The sequence below is a fragment of the Malaya genurostris genome, chromosome 3 (genome assembly GCF_030247185.1).
Source record: "Malaya genurostris strain Urasoe2022 chromosome 3, Malgen_1.1, whole genome shotgun sequence".
NCBI classification, from domain to species: Eukaryota; Metazoa; Arthropoda; class Insecta; order Diptera; family Culicidae; genus Malaya; species Malaya genurostris.
In genome coordinates this window covers 129859090-129875375 of record NC_080572.1, presented here as the reverse complement: position 1 = coordinate 129875375, position 16286 = coordinate 129859090, and the positions used below count along the sequence as shown (strand labels likewise).

Genomic DNA, 16286 nt, shown 5'->3' with positions numbered 1-16286 from the left:
TTGCCAGATTTGAATAGACGATTACCAAATAAATTTATTTCAGTTTAAGCGGTATTCAGTTTTCGATTCGGGAGGTACCCAAAAAATAAATTCGCACTACAATTTCTCAAAGATGTCTACACACTCCTCAGGTGAATTTAACTGATTTCGGCTACACCGTTTTTAGAATTCCGGTTTAAGTATCGAATAGTTTCTCAAAGCTCAATCATTTTCTCAAAAAGGTCAAATCAAACTTCAAAAACAAAAATTCAAATTAAAGGACTTATGGTTCCATACAAAATTGGTGAGTTCTAACCGATTCTGGAATTACGGGATGATGAGTTTTTAAAATTCATACAGATATAGAAAATGTAAATTATTTGGCGTATTAATTTATGGCCATACGAATCATTTTTGATAGTTTCTGAATACCGGCTCTGAAAGTACCATAAATAATGACGAAAAACTCTAAAGTGGAATTTACTTCGACATCTCATGGAATGTTCAATCGATTGTCACAAGTTAAGATTGAAATTCTGTCCGACTTGCTTCTACATTACAGGGTATTCGGTGTGGTATATATTGTCAATCTATATGGCGATTTGAAAACTTTGAAACTTTGACAGTCATCGCCCTGTAACTGCGGAACCGGAAGTCGGATCCGGATGAAATTTCACAGTAGCTTTAAAGTTTATATGAACTTTAATTCAAATCAAGATTTGTGAAAATCGATTCAAGCATCGCAGAGAAATCGAAGTGAGTTGTATTTTTTAAGTTTTTCTGCACCACTTCTGGAACTTCCGAAACATGAAAAGAGGGGGAAGAGTAGGGCTGTATTAAGCTTTTATGCCCACAAACTAACAAGCTCTGCAAACTAGAAGAATTTTTCAGACAGTTTAATGGGATTTGTACTTGTTTTTGACCATCGTTTGTGAAAAAATTCTAATGAAACTGGTAATTTTTCACCTATCATGCATTAGATCGGGAACCGGAAGTCGGATCTGGAAAAAATGTTCTGGAAATTTTTAGGAAACTATAAGACCTTTCATTTGAATCTTAGTTTGTGAAAATCGGTTGAGTTGTTTCAGAGAGAACATGAAAAAGAATTTTGGCAAAGAAGCTGTCCGTACACCGCTGCCAGTAGCAGGTATAAAATGAAATGTGATGTGAGAAATAGCGTCATTTAAGTTAAAGCAGCTACTCTGAACGCACGAGACACCGTCAGCACGATGGCACCGAAAACCGGTAGAAAGGCAGCCAAAAAGTCCAGCAAGGCCCATTCGAAGCACTTTTCAGCGCTTTCCCACCATTTTCTGAGCAACTGTTGCCTAAACAAGACACACACGAGAACCATCTCTGATCTCAATATTTCCTACCAAAAGATTCATCAAGATGGAAATTAAAATAATTTGTACCGTCACTAACACATTCAATTACGAACGGCAATGCGAAAGTGAAAGTGATGATGTTGAACACATCTTTATATTAGTATGGGGTCGTGTGAAAATATGTCATGCGAAACAGGGTTGCCAGATATACAGGTTAATCTGTATTATTATTATTATTATTATTATTATTATTATTATTATTATTATTATTTTTATTATTATTATTATTATTATTATTATTATTATTATTATTATTATTATTATTATTATTATTATTATTATTATTATTATTATTATTATTATTATTATTATTATTATTATTATTATTATTATTATTATTATTAAACTGACTCTTGCATACCGCAGATCGTCGATACATTTCAGACCAGGCCATTGCAATTGTCTCGTACTTAAATTTCGAGAAAGATCAGATATCTCCGAACTTTATAGCTTCAATAAAAATAAAATAAACTACAAATTTGTCGTACCTAGCCTCATATATTAGCAAATTAAAAAGGAATTGTTCCAAGTTTGGAATATATAGTTGTAGAATAGTAGCTGTTTAATGTAACTAATCTGTACTTTAATGTAGGTGCATCGCTTCGAACTCTATTAGTGAAAAAGGGGAAAGCTTGCACAATTCATACAATCAATCAACTAACTGATATTCGGAAAAGTGATAGGAGTGTGTCAGTTTTCTCGTATTCACGACATCCAGTTATGTCTCTGACATTACCCACCAGCCTTTTTGTGTTACTTATTTCCACCGACAACGATTTACGCAGTGACCACAGGTTGGGAAGAAAGTCCGCCAAAAATAGTGAAGTAATGCTTCTCCTAGAGACCGAAAAAGGTGAACGACCCTGATCTGGTGGTTCCGGTGAAAAAAGTTGCCACCAATAGTGTAGAATCAAAACCATAAGTAATATTCATTTCGCAAAAAATTAAACGCAGATTTATGCAGATTCCTCACATTGCTGTATAAAACTTACGAGTTGGCAGGATTATGCCCTTATAATGGTTTTCAGTAGACTTCTGTGGAGTTTAAAGTTTTAATGCAAGATTTATGATGTAGCATTGATGACAGCTACAAGTATTTAGTAATATTAAAATATAACACTATGGGTCGCCGAGGCTCCGTTCGAAAGTCGGTTTTTCCGGCAATTCTAATACCTTTTTATAGAGAAAGGCAAAATGTTACTTGGGTAACATGCTGGACATATTTTGCATACAGCGTCGCACTGCACACCGACTACTCGTCGAGCGGATGGCGAGACGAATTTCAATCATTTTAATGCCATTTTTATGTTTCATAAAACTTCATCAATTTCTAATAATTTAATCAGGTTACAATAATTTAATTTGGTTCAATAATAGTAGTTCAGTTCTTACGCTGAAAGATGGCAAGACGAATTTTAACCATTTTTAATGCCAATAATATGCTTCATAAGACTATATCAATTTTTAACAATTTAATTATGCTACAGGATCATTGTTTGGTTCAAGAATAGTAGTTAAGGGCTTCGCGTTGTGTTTAACCACATTTGATGAAAAAGAAGTATCCATGATTATTTTATTAACACAACTTTAAACTAAATCTATTTGCAAGCCATTGTTTCGCTCGTAAATTGAGCTTCCAGAATTCGCACGACCCTGTCCACAAATGAATCCATTTTAAGCTAACAATATTGTGTGCAAGTGCATTACTTCAATACTTCGAATCAAGTTAAATGTGGCAAATCCATCAACCAATCACCGAAATACAAGCGCTTTAAATTAGGTTCGATGATAGCTCTAAATTGACCTGCTAGTTACCGAAGAATCAACAGCTGATCGACATTCATTATATCCAAACAAACAGGGTAGTAACTGCACAGCGAGCGAATGGTTTCAACTCAGTTTTGTCATTCACTCATTACACAAACTACCACGGAAAATAAAAACTACCTATTATTTGACTTCTTTTTGAGTTCTTTTGAATCTATTCTTTCGTTCGATCCTTCCATTGTTGTCAAAATACAAAGAGGAAAATCCCCAGCAGCGAGAGTTTCGTTCAATAAGCTAATTTTAATTAACGGTATCAACCTGAAGTTGAGTCAATACGACTCAACTGTAGAGTAAATATAACTCATGTTTAAGTATTTTTATGCGTGCCTTACGGAAACTACCTAGAGTCACTTTACCTTAAATTAGGTTATTGAAACCTCAAATTGGATGGAATGTACTTAAAATTAGGTAGTTTTGTGGTATTTTGAAGATTCATAGTAAGAGAATGATGCGGTATTTTTTATGTATGACACAAAGCCTCCCTATGCTAATCGAAGCAGAACTGCCACTGAAAGGAACTCGAGGTGTAAAGCAACGATTGAAATCGTCGACCGTGCGAGAGAAAACGGTGACGGATGACATTCTGTGACTGTTTCGTGAAAAAAAGATCAATTCAAATCAATTTTTCAATAGTGTGCTATTGAAATACTGAAACGACAGTTCCATATAAGTTTAGATTAAATGTTTCCGTATCAATCGGTTGTTAAATCATATAAATCCATCAACAAATGACTGAATTATTATCGCAATAATTATGATAGAAAAAAGGTTACGCGGATGGTTTTGTATTTCTGAATTGACATTATGCCCCGTATAGTGAAGAGTAAGGCATTGAATGTCAAAAAAGTTTTCCTTCTATTTTTTCAATATGGCGGCTTAGAAAACAGCTGCTCAAACTTGTTCGATTTGTTGGTGGGTGTCATCATTTCTTGCAAACAGGCCTTATGCACGCGTGCTCTTTATTTTGAGCTGAGACAAATTTAATCACATTCTCATAAGACAACCACACGCATGCGACGTACTTTTGCTGCTCTCAAGATAACTCTTTGGCACATTTACGTACCGCACCAGTAACTGATGTACGCTTCGTTATATAATCTCATCGCATTCTGCCAAGAATGAGGCTCAAGCGCTCTCGTCGCATGAGATAGCGCGGTGTGCTCGTTTCATGTGATCTACGAGCGGTTTGTGCGCCATTTTCATCCTCTACCTTTCTTTCTTCAGGATTTCTCACACAAGCTACGTAAACGTACTTGTGATTTGAAGCTGGGATTAAACTTTGGTGCAAATAAATAAATGCTAGCGAAGAAAGCCGTGCACATTTGGCGCAGTTCGCAGCGAGAGATATATTCAAATCGAAGAAACTGTATTCGGTATTCGTTAGTGTAATTCTAAAATGCTAAATAATGAATCATTTAATTTTCCATTGAGACGATCCACATATCATACTTTTTGTTCGACTGCATAGTAAGTTATGAATATTAGATAATTACAAATTTCAGTATATCTATGTATTCACTTAGTTTGGAAAACTCGATTAAGTATTTTTGAAACAAACAATCTTTCCATGTCAGGAAAGACGCCTGGCTTGTTAGACCAACGTCTTATACTCTGAACCGCAAATCGAATAAAAACATCTAGTGCAAAAACGGGACACGATGAACTGAGTCGAATGGTATATGACATTTGGCCCTCTGGGCCAATTTTTACTAGTCGGTTTTTAAGGCCATCGTCCAAGTACCATGCGCGCGGGTGGTTTTAGGAAATTTTCGATGGAAATTTTGAAAAATTTGCCAAAACCAAAAACATACAGACCTTTGAAATACATTTATCTACCTACAGGGTGAAAATGGCTGGAAAATTCGGAGGATTTTACGAGTCTTATCAAAAATAGCTCTGAAAAATGAGTGTTTTTGTGATCTTTCACAATTATCTTGAAAAATAAAGCGATGACATAAACTTTTTTTTTCAAATAAACTTTATTATAGATACACAGATTACATTCGGACACATTTTTGGAAAACCTTTTCACGCTTTTCATAGAAAATCCACGAATTTCAAAAATTTCCCGAAATCGGTTATATGAAATTCGTTGATTTTCCATGAAAATCGTGAAAAGGTTTTCCAAAAATGTTTTCGAATGTGATCCTTGTTGCCAGCATGAGGTTTTTTTGAAAAAAAAAATTTCATTCCATCGAATTATTTTTTCAAATAATTGTGTAAAATTACAAAAAAAGCTCATTTTTTCAGCGCTATTTTTAATAAGACTCGTAAAATCCTTCGAATTTTCCAGTGATTTTCACCCTGTAGATAGATAAAAGTATTTCAAAGGTCTGTATGTTTTTGGTTTTGTCAAATTTTTCGAAATTTCCATCGAAAATTTCCTAAAACCACCCGCGCGCATGGTACTTGGACGATGGCCTTAAGTGATGCATAGCCTTTCTATATGAGAAAGACAAAAACGTGGTTCTAGAGTAAATTCGCACAATAATCGCTATTAATCGGTATTGCTACCCAGTGGATTTTGTCGACCCGCATCGGTCCGATTATCGGATCGATTATCGGACCAATGCGGACAATTCATCACCATTTTCATCGACCGCGTTAACCTAAAGAAGTTTTTCGTTTACACTGTCTTCGGGCCAGAAAAACTCTGATCCTTTGTTCGTGGTTGAAAATCGAGCCCCGTTATATCCTTCCCCGTCGTCGCGCTTCTTGCTTTGGTATCTAGTCACTCTTTCGCGCATGATCTGTCCGATCAATAAAGCAAATTTGCCATCAAGAATACATACAAAATTAATAGTTTGACCAGTTTCGGTACTTACTCAAATGAATTTTTTTATGTGTGTTTAAAGATGATTTTTGACTAAACCGTTTTAGGCACACGTCACAAGAAAATGGCCTTTCACCTGAAAGTGTGAACAAGTTAGTAATGTGTCATATACATATTACAGCGTGGCTTAGTAAATAGGCTTTACCTGTATGTGTTCGCATGTGTACCTCCAAGTACGGTTTTCTACAAAATGCCGCCTCACATACCTGAAATTATGAAAAGATTTTAATCTGATTGATATTATTTTTATAAGTTGATTTCACTGTCACGTTATTACACTTTCACAAAGTCACTATACTTTAACGAAGCATAACATAACAAACGTTACGCGTATTTCGGAATGTTATTTACATCCTTCTTCAGTGTATCGGTATCGAAGAAGGATGTAAATAACATTTCGATACACTGAAGAAGGATGTAAATAACATTCCGAAATACGCGTATCTGTATTGTAACGTTTGTTATGCTTTATTAAAGTATAGTGACTTTGTGAAAGTGTAATAACGTGACAGTGGAATAGTGGAATTAAATGGTACATAAATAGTGACAATATAGAATATATTCCGCTAACAGCTCCAAGTGAAAAGTAGCAAGTATTTTCGTTCATGTAGAACATTTAAAAATATAACATTTGTATAATTTGGTGCCAGAACCAGAATTCAGTGATAAACATCATCAAGCAAAACAAAGTCGTGGAACTACGTTTTTTGTTGAATTTGGCCATTTATCAACAGATTTCGCAGCCGATTCATAGCATAGCTTCTATTACATAGCTAGTGTAATATAACAAATTATCCCATCCTAGCATGATCCATTCTGAGTACAGTTTACATTCAATCCCAAACCAAATACGACATTTCCACGTATTCGGATATCCCGGTCATAAACCTTACAGAAATGCGCGTATCGCATTTACCTCGACGTAAGTCCACCGCGCAGGCAGCTAGCAATATATTTCGTGATTGCTTGCCCTGCATAAAGCGGAGGTCGATAACCAAATCTATGACATCACAGCTGTGAACGTTTTTATCGGTCCTTCTCCATTAGCATGACATTTTCTCCCTCTCTATGGTTTTTCCGATTTCTCCCGCTCCAGGTACGTCCGATAGGAAACGATAAGTTACGGTAAGAATAATTGTACGGCTAGAGATAAGTAGAAATGAAAATACACATTCATTATTGGAAAAGCAGTCAAACACTCTTCTTCTTAATCCGAAAGTATCACATGGCGACCCGTTGACAAGTGTCACGGGGTCATTTTTCCCAATTAAGTTCCGAAATGGGAAACAACAAGTCCAAACAAACGCATCAAAGCGGCGATGCACAAGTTTACATTCTTAACGAACTATCGAGTCACACAGAATTTCACGAAAGCAGTGAAATCAAGCTTACCATAATACTGGCGATGGCCGCAATTCAGCTACATAGTACTAAAAGAAGCGCTCAAAGCGGCACGATCCATTGCCAACATAGACCGTGTGTAACTGCGTGTGGCTGTTAAAAAAAAAACTACCCATCAGGGAACAGTGGTCCTTCGGGACAAAAGAAAAGAAAAAAAACTTTCTACCTATAAGGGAACAGTGGTCCTACGGGACAAAATACAAAAAAAAAATCTTACCCAATAAGGGAACAGTGGTCCTACGGGGCAAAAATAATAATGAAAAATTTTCCAACCTTCCAAGCATCTTTCCAACTATTAAAAAAGGTAGGAAGCAACGGGCGATGTCAACCAGGTGAGACAAGTGCTTGAAATAGATATGAAAATTAGTTAGATTTAAGTGCTATGGCAAGCAGTTGTTCTGATGCTTAAAACCATTTGTTAGTAGTACACAGATAAACTAATTAAATTGCATTTACGAGTACTTGAGTGAGTTTTAAATTAGCTGGGTGAGTAAACACACGCGTATCTAGAGAATTGTTAGAGTCAAAAAGAAAGAAGTGCACTGAGACGTTTACAGGATTTGAGTTATTTTTAATAGAAAAGGAAGACGAAATACCGAACGAAGAATTTCATATACTTGTAAAAAACTCCCGGTCGTGGAATTAAGAAGTAAATAAAATAATTAACCAAAAATTAAGTAGTCTAGGTATAGAATCAAACAAAGAGAAGACAATGACCGACGCAATATTTGACGTGAAGCAGGCAACCGCCATCGTACCCATGTACAATGGCTCAGCAGACTCACTATCATCGTTTACAGACGCCGTAGGTTTACTGGCTGAACTGACACCAGCAAACCAACTAGCAACGGCATCAAAATTCGTTAAAACTAGACTAACTGGTAAAGCCCGGCTAGGGCTAGGAAACTGCGATACGCTACAAGCGTTAGCAGACGACGTCGAAAGATGCTGTAAAGTAAGTGAGTCCCCGGACTCCATAGTACCTAAATTGAATCAGGTGAAAAGCACTAAAACCAGTGAAAAATGCGAAGAAATTGAAAACCTTACATTACGGCTAAAATGTACCTATCTAGCTCAGGGAGTTTCTGAGCAGACGGCTATTAAAGGAGTAACGTCCGAAGAAATAAAAATTATACTAAAAGCGGGCAATTTGCTGACATTAATGCAGCAACCCAAAAGTTAAGAGAGAACACTACAGAAACAAGCAACGCTGCTCAAATTTTTACCACACGACACACTAGTCGCGGGCGTGGAAGACCAAATACGTCTGGTGGACAATACTTACATCGCAATGGGCACCCCGGACATTACAATAACTATAATAATAGCAGAACTAATTCCAGAGGACACCAAAACTACCGCAACACATACCGAAACAATTTTAATTCAAACAGACAAAACTGGCATAATTACAATAACAGAGGTTACAGTCGCGGAGCAAATAATAATCGAAACCCTCGAATGCTCCTCCTACAACCAGAACAACCGAATAATCAACATGCAGCCCCGAATGCACAACCCAACGGTAATATAACTGTTATTCCGAATAATTCTAACAATGCTCAAACACCACCACAAAATTTTTTTGGAAGATTTATTAAATGAACATCTGTGCATCAAATTTTGTAAAAATTTATGTACAAATGGCTAATTCGTTGTGCAACTTTTTATTAGATTCCAGAGCGGCCATCTCCGTCATAAAAATCAACAAAATAAATAATAACCACCCACTAGACACTAATAATAAAATAAAAATTACTGGCATAACAAACATTTCAACCGAAACCTTGGCAACAACCACAACAGAATTAAATTTTGGCAATGGATTTGTTACCAACCACACTTTCCACATAGTAGATAACAACTTTCCAATCCTAACTGATGGCATTTTGGGAAGAGATTTTCTCTCTTCTCATAAGTGCATCATTGATTACGAATGTTAGATGCTAAATTTCAAAATTTATAATAATCTTATTTCACTACCAATTGAAGATACAATTTACCAAAAATATATTATACCACCAAGGTGTGAAGTAATAAGACAACTTCACAATCTCAAAATTAACAAAGATATGATAATAGTTTCACAGGAATTGACCCCTGGTGTGTTCTGTGGAAGTACTATCATATCACCAGAAAACACTTTTATTAAAATTTTGAACACCACAGACTCAACCGTGAATTTAAGCACCAATAATCTCAACCTAAAACTAGAACCTTTAAAAAATTATAAACACTTGAAAACAAATTTAGGCGATAACAACAAAGAGCAACGTACAAATGAAATTTCAAAAAGCATAGAAAAGTCGGATGTACCATTCTACGCAGCAAACGATTTTAAAAAACTTATAAGCAATTACAACGACATTTTCTGTCTACAAAATGAGCCACTTACTACCAACAATTTTTATACCCAAGATATAGAACTGACTGATAACGTACCAGACTATATCCCTAACTATAAAATGATTCATTCGCAGAAAAACGAAATCGATGGGCAGGTATATAAAATGCTAAACGAAAAGATTATCGAACCTTCCATATCTTCTCATAATAATCCCATCCTACTAGTACCAAAGAAGGGTGAGGATAACTAAAAAAAATGGCGTTTAGTTGTTGACTTCAGACAGCTAAACAAAAAACTTCTCGCGGATAAATTTCCGCTACCAAGAATTGATACTATTCTAGATCAACTTGGCAGAGCAAATTTTTTTAGCACACTATATCTGATGTCCGGATTTCATCAGATACCACTAAGCGAAAATGCAAGAAAAAAAACTGCATTCTCGACCCAGACAGGTCATTTTCAATTTACAAGATTGCCATTTGGATTAAATGTCAGCCCGAATAGCTTTCAAAGGATGATGACAATCGCTATGGCTGGTCTGACACCAGAAATGGCTTTCGTCTACATTGATGATATCATTGTAACAGGATGCTCAATTAAACATCATTTATCGAATTTAACAAAGGTATTTAAACGACTTAGAAAATATAACTTAAAATTGAATGCAAGTAAATGCAAATTTTTTAGAAGTGAAGTAATATACTTGGGACATAAAATAACCGATAAAGGCATTTTGTCAGACGATTCAAAATTTGAAGCAATAAAAAATTACCCAGTACCAACAAATAGTGACGAAGTGCGACGATTCGTAGCATTTTGCAACTACTATCGTAAATTTGTTCCGATCATAGCTCATCCATTACACCAGTTACTGAAAAAGAACCATCAATTCATTTGGTCACCACAATGTCAAAACGCATTCTATACTCTAAAACAATATTTAATGTCTCCAATTATACTGCAATTCCCAGACTTCACGAAAACTTTTATTCTAACCACTGATGCTTCAGACATTGGTTTTGGAGCAGTTTTATCTCAAAATATAGATGGAGATGAACTTCCAATTGCATTCGCCAGTAAAACTTTTACCCCAGGCGAAAAATATAAAGCCGTAATTCTAAAGGAGTTAACAGCTATTCATTGGGCTATTAACTACTTCAAATCATACTTGTACGGAACAAAATTTATAGTAAAAACGGATCATAGACCACTAGTATACCTTTTCGGCATGAAAGACCTAACGTCGAAGCTGACTAGAATGCGACTAGATCTAAGTGAATTCGATTTTGAAACACAGTATATTAAAGGTAAGGATAACGTGGGAGCGGACGCGTTGTCACGTGTTGTCGTTACCTCTGATGAACTTAAACAAAAGTCGATTCTAATAGTGAATACGCGATCAATGGCACGAAGTCAAAGATCCAAACCGATTGGAAAAAATGAGGAGTGTGAAACCAAGCCTGATCAACTTGTGATGTAGACCACCGAAAACCAATCAAAAACAAAATTAGTACAACAATCGAAAAAAATTGCATAACATTTTCAATTTATAGTAAAGCAAAGGAAATAGTAAATAATAAACTTAAGAAAGGCATACTGAAGTATGAATATAAAATAAATAATGAAAGTTAAATTAGCTTTGCTCTTTCAGACATTGAAGAAGATATGAAAAAAGGCGGGGGGTAATGTCAGAGACATAACTAGATGTCGTGAATACGAAAACAACTGACATGTTCCTTAACACTTCCGAATATCAATTAGTTGATCAATTGTATTTAGAATTTGAAACGATGCACCTAAACTAAAGTACAGATTAGTTACATTTAACATTCTGAAACACAAAAATTATGAAAAAACCAGTATAGTTCTTTATAATAAAATAATGGTGGCTCTGAAAAGAACCTTTTATGAAAGCGTTTGTGATGGAGACTGTTGAGTTGAATTCGAATTCCGATGGATGCCGCTGACTTCCGTCATCTAATTCCAGGCTGAACTGTTGTCCGTGGGTGCGATACTGATATGGTTGGTGGAGGTGTAGCGTTTACAACCGATTATAATCTTCCAATAAAGAACACATTAATTCGCTGGGTTGATCAATGATACAATAGGCCTAATTTATTGAACGAAACTATCAATATGCTATAGGGATTCGTTTCTAGCATTCAGAAGCGTCAAAAACGCCAAAACAAAGAAGGCTTCACTTGATCTCGATTACTGTGAATTTCACATAGCGAAAAGTGCACAAATCTAAAGAAGCTGTTCTAGATTTGCACTAAACTGAGGATATTCACCTTCGATTTTGAAAAACAAATCCTAATAGTTCTTAAGATAACTTTCGAGCCATTATATCGGCTGATTTTGTGTAATGCTCTCCACCGTTGTTTTTTCATCAATGCAAATGACTGGCAGCTGTGACGTAATCGCTCTTGTCGGAAGCGAAATTAGCTTTGCAAACGACACAAAATACATCTGATCGCAGTGGCGATAGAATCCAAACTGATACAATTTTTGTCAAGAGCTATCTTTTACGTGTTTTGTTTGTAGCTTTTTCACTAATGGGCGGTCGTAACGACTAGAGATGGGCAATTCGTTCGCGAACGGTTCAAAAAAACTAGTTATTTTAAAAGAATGAATGAGCTATAGTTCGTTTCTTGAAAACGGTAGTTCCTCTCTGCAAATTCAAAGTCGTGGAACTTTTTTTTTTGCTCGCATAACCTGTTGTCGAGAACGGTAGTTCTCTAATAAGAAAGCTTAATCACGAACGATTTGTTGTACAGCAGCAGATATTTTGTTCTCTTCCTCAGAACGCGTTCTGATTGGCTACTGTTGACATGGGTCAAATGCGACAGGTTTTTCAATAGTGTACTATTGAAATAGTCCAATGCTTTTGCTATACACGTTTAAGTTGAAAAGTTTCGATTCTATTGGTAGTTAGATTATATAAATCCTTTCACAGATCACTGAGCTATGAGCTTTAAAAATACCAGCAAGGAAAACGCGCCTTATGGATTATCCCCTTTGATACTCGTTTATATCAAACATTTCAGAAAAGTTTAATTTTGAATTATTTGAGATTATGTCACACAATTGATAATTGTATCATAAAATTGTGATCATATTTCCGATAGCGTGTAGCAAAAATAATTTTGATTCGTTAGATACAACAAGAAATATTCACGATCAAAAACTTATCACTCTCTCAGAGGGTAAATTTTGAAAAGGCACCCCATAGTAAAGTAAGTCGTATTCACGACAAAACTTCAAATAAATAAAATTGCGCTGTCTCAAGAAGACGAAATATTTAAACTAATTCTCATGGAAGTACTCAAACAAGTGAGTAATAAAACATTAAAAGTCATGCAAATTATTATTTTCAAACCAGCAATTTTCATTAGTGATCTTTGCATGGTAAATGAAATATTGAAAAGGCACCATGAAACACCAACAGGTGGACATATAGGACAGCATAGACTGTACCTCAAACTAAGAGAAATTTATGTCTGGAGAAAAATGAAACAGTCAATTTCACAATTCATCAAGGCCTGTGAATTGTGCAAATTGAATAAGATAACTAAAAATACTAAGAGGAACACACTAATTACAGCTACACCATCAAAACCGTTTGAAATAGTGGCAATCGATACAATCGGACCACTACCAAAGACAAACAAAAATAACCGGTACGCATTAACAATGCAATGCGAACTAACGAAATACGTAGTGTATGCCTACTAAAGAAGTTAACATAATAGCAAAAACTTTGGTGGAAAATTTCATACTAATATATGGTAAATTTTTAGAATTAAAAACAAATCAAGGTGCAGAGTACAAAAACGAAGTACTAGATCAAATCTGTAAATATTTAAACATCAAACAAACTTTCTCAACAGCCTATCATCCGCAGACAATTGGTTCAATGGAGAGGAACCACAGATGTCTAAACGAATATCTGCGATCCTTCGTCAACCAGCACCAATCTGACTGGGATGAATGGTTACAATTTTATGCTTTTACTTATAATTCTATACCACATACAGATCATGGCTATACACCGTATGAACTAGTGTTTGGTGTAAAACCGAGGAGATATACAGCAAAAACAAAATAGATCCAATTTATAATTTTGAGCGGTACAGTAAAGAAATGAGATATAAAATGCAATTATCCCACGTAACAGCAAAGCAAAGATTACTAGCAAAAAAGGAATTTAGACAGGATATCCTCAACAAAAATATAAACCCACTATCAATAAACAAAAATGACACAGTATACCTCAAAAATGAAAACAGGCGTAAGTTAGATTCTTTTTATTCTGGACCTTATAGAGTTAAAAATATTTTGGAGCCAAATTGTGAAATAGAACATACAATATCAAAACAATCATATTTAGTACATAAAAATAGACTAATTAAACAATAAACATTGTATACTTAGGCTAGAACTAATCATCATTATAACAAAATGACGTACTTGGAGGAAAGTTTTAGATGAATTCCACTTCGTTACATTCATCTCCCGAAGGGTGAAGGTGTAATATAACAAATTGTCCTATCCTAGCATGATCCATTCTAAGTACAGTTTACATTCAATCCCAAACCAAATACGACATTTCCACGTATTTGGATATCTCGGTCATAAACCTTACAGAAATGCGCGTATCGCATTTACCTCGACGTAAGTCCACCGCGCAGGCAGCTAGCAATATATTTCGTGATTGCTTGCCCTGCATAAAGCGGAGGTCGATAACCAAATCTATGACAGCTGTGAACGTTTTTATCGGTCCTTCTCCATTAGCATGACATTCTCTCCCTCTCTATGGTTTTCCCGATTTCTCCCGCTCCAGGTACGTCCGATAGTAACCAAAAAGCAGTCAAACACTCTGGTTCTTAATCCGAATGTATCACACTAGTGATACGATCCTTTTGACACAAAGGAAATTAATAATATAACCACTTTCTACTTATTCGAAGATGACAATGAAAGTCAATTAGAATAGAATATTGCTCTTGGCTTCGCATAGCTTAAGAAGTGTGCCTAAAATATTATGTTATTGAATAATAAAAAACCTGTTTTAATCCACCTAGTAGTGTAATGATGCCTTTCTCATATTACTCATAACATCAAAAATATAACTGTAGAATTCGCAAGAACAACTGTTTATTGAATAAAAATAGGATAATTTGTTCGGACTTAATCTAACAAACTCTACAAATCCTGTTCATCCTGTTGCTACGGAACCGGAAATAGTTTCCACAACAAATTTAGGAATTCCGTAAGGAACCGTAAGACTTTTCCTTTGAACCTATAACTTTGTGAGAATCGATTTGGCCGAGGAAAGTGAGTGAGATCCTCTTTGCTGTTTTTAATCACCATTTAAAATTATCCCGAAACCGGATTCAGATGACCGGAATAGCCGAAGTTGGTTTGTTTGCTGACCTAGACTTACTATCTCATGTTCTATTTCGTTCAAATCAATTAAACGAAATCTAACAAACGAAGCGAACCTGCGTTTCTTTTACTTCTGCATATGTAAGTCAAGCTAAACAGCATGAATCAGTAGCATAAAACATGTAGTAGGATCAGTCGGTGTTGAACAGTCGTTCGCACCGCACGCGTAAAGCTCTTGGCTCCTGCAATATTAATAATCAAAACACAAGAACGCCTTGCAGTTCATCTTCTAACAAACACAATTTATTAATAGGTAGATCGGCCAAATCATCTTCTTGTAATGACAGTTCTGATGGCAGTCTACCTACAAATATTCCTTCAAAGCTTCTTCTTCTTCTTTAAATGAAGTTGATTTAGGCGATATAAATGAAAATAAAATCAAGATCAACTTTTTCAAATGATCATCCGAATGAATTCGACTTCATCACTTTTTGAAGCATTTCAAATCGGATGGCATTTTGCAAATAATATTATAATGAATTTGAAATTTAAAAGTGATGTTAAATAATTATTTGAATATTTTAAATTGAAATGCTCGATCTTTAAAATTGAGCGAAGATGAATTTTATAATTTTTTAAAGTTCACAAAATTCATATTGCCATTGTGACAGAAACTTTTCTTAAACCAAATGTCAGATTGAAAAGCAATCCACATTATATGGTTCATCTATTTGACAAGTTTACTGGAATGGGTGGTTGAGTTGCCATTTTTGTCCAACGGCAAATTAAACATCGAATTTTACCTTCTTTCAATAGTTATTGAAAGCTTGGGAAACGAAGTTGAAACCATTCAAGGAATTTATTTTATTGCTGGAGCATATTTGCCATTCCAATGCACCGGCGAACAATTAAATTTCTTTGAAGGCGATTTGCAAAAACTCACATGATATCGATCGAAACTTTTCGTAATATGGGGACTTAAATGCAAAGCATGTCCCGTGGAATTGTAGGCAAAATAACAGTTATGGTAAAATACTTCATAATCAACTCTCAGCTGGTTACTTCACAGTTCTTCATCCCAGTAATCCGACTTGTTCCTCTTCCGTGAAAAACCCGTCTGAAA

General features: G+C 35.3%; 1 protein-coding gene across 8 annotated transcripts in view; it reads right to left on the bottom strand.

The window, feature by feature from the left end:
* LOC131437262 (zinc finger protein OZF-like) overlaps window positions 1-16286 on the bottom strand; it is a 320204-nt gene that overhangs the window by 114792 nt on the left and 189126 nt on the right. For 7 of the 8 annotated variants that reach the window (XM_058606493.1, XM_058606496.1, XM_058606489.1 and 4 more), the window contains 2 exons: window positions 6173-6233; window positions 6020-6103 (listed from right to left, as the gene is read on the bottom strand). In XM_058606493.1, coding sequence (XP_058462476.1) covers window positions 6020-6103; window positions 6173-6233 — 145 coding nt within the window. The remainder of the gene's footprint in view (window positions 1-6019; window positions 6104-6172; window positions 6234-16286) is intronic. The other variant, XM_058606495.1, reaches the window with a different exon arrangement.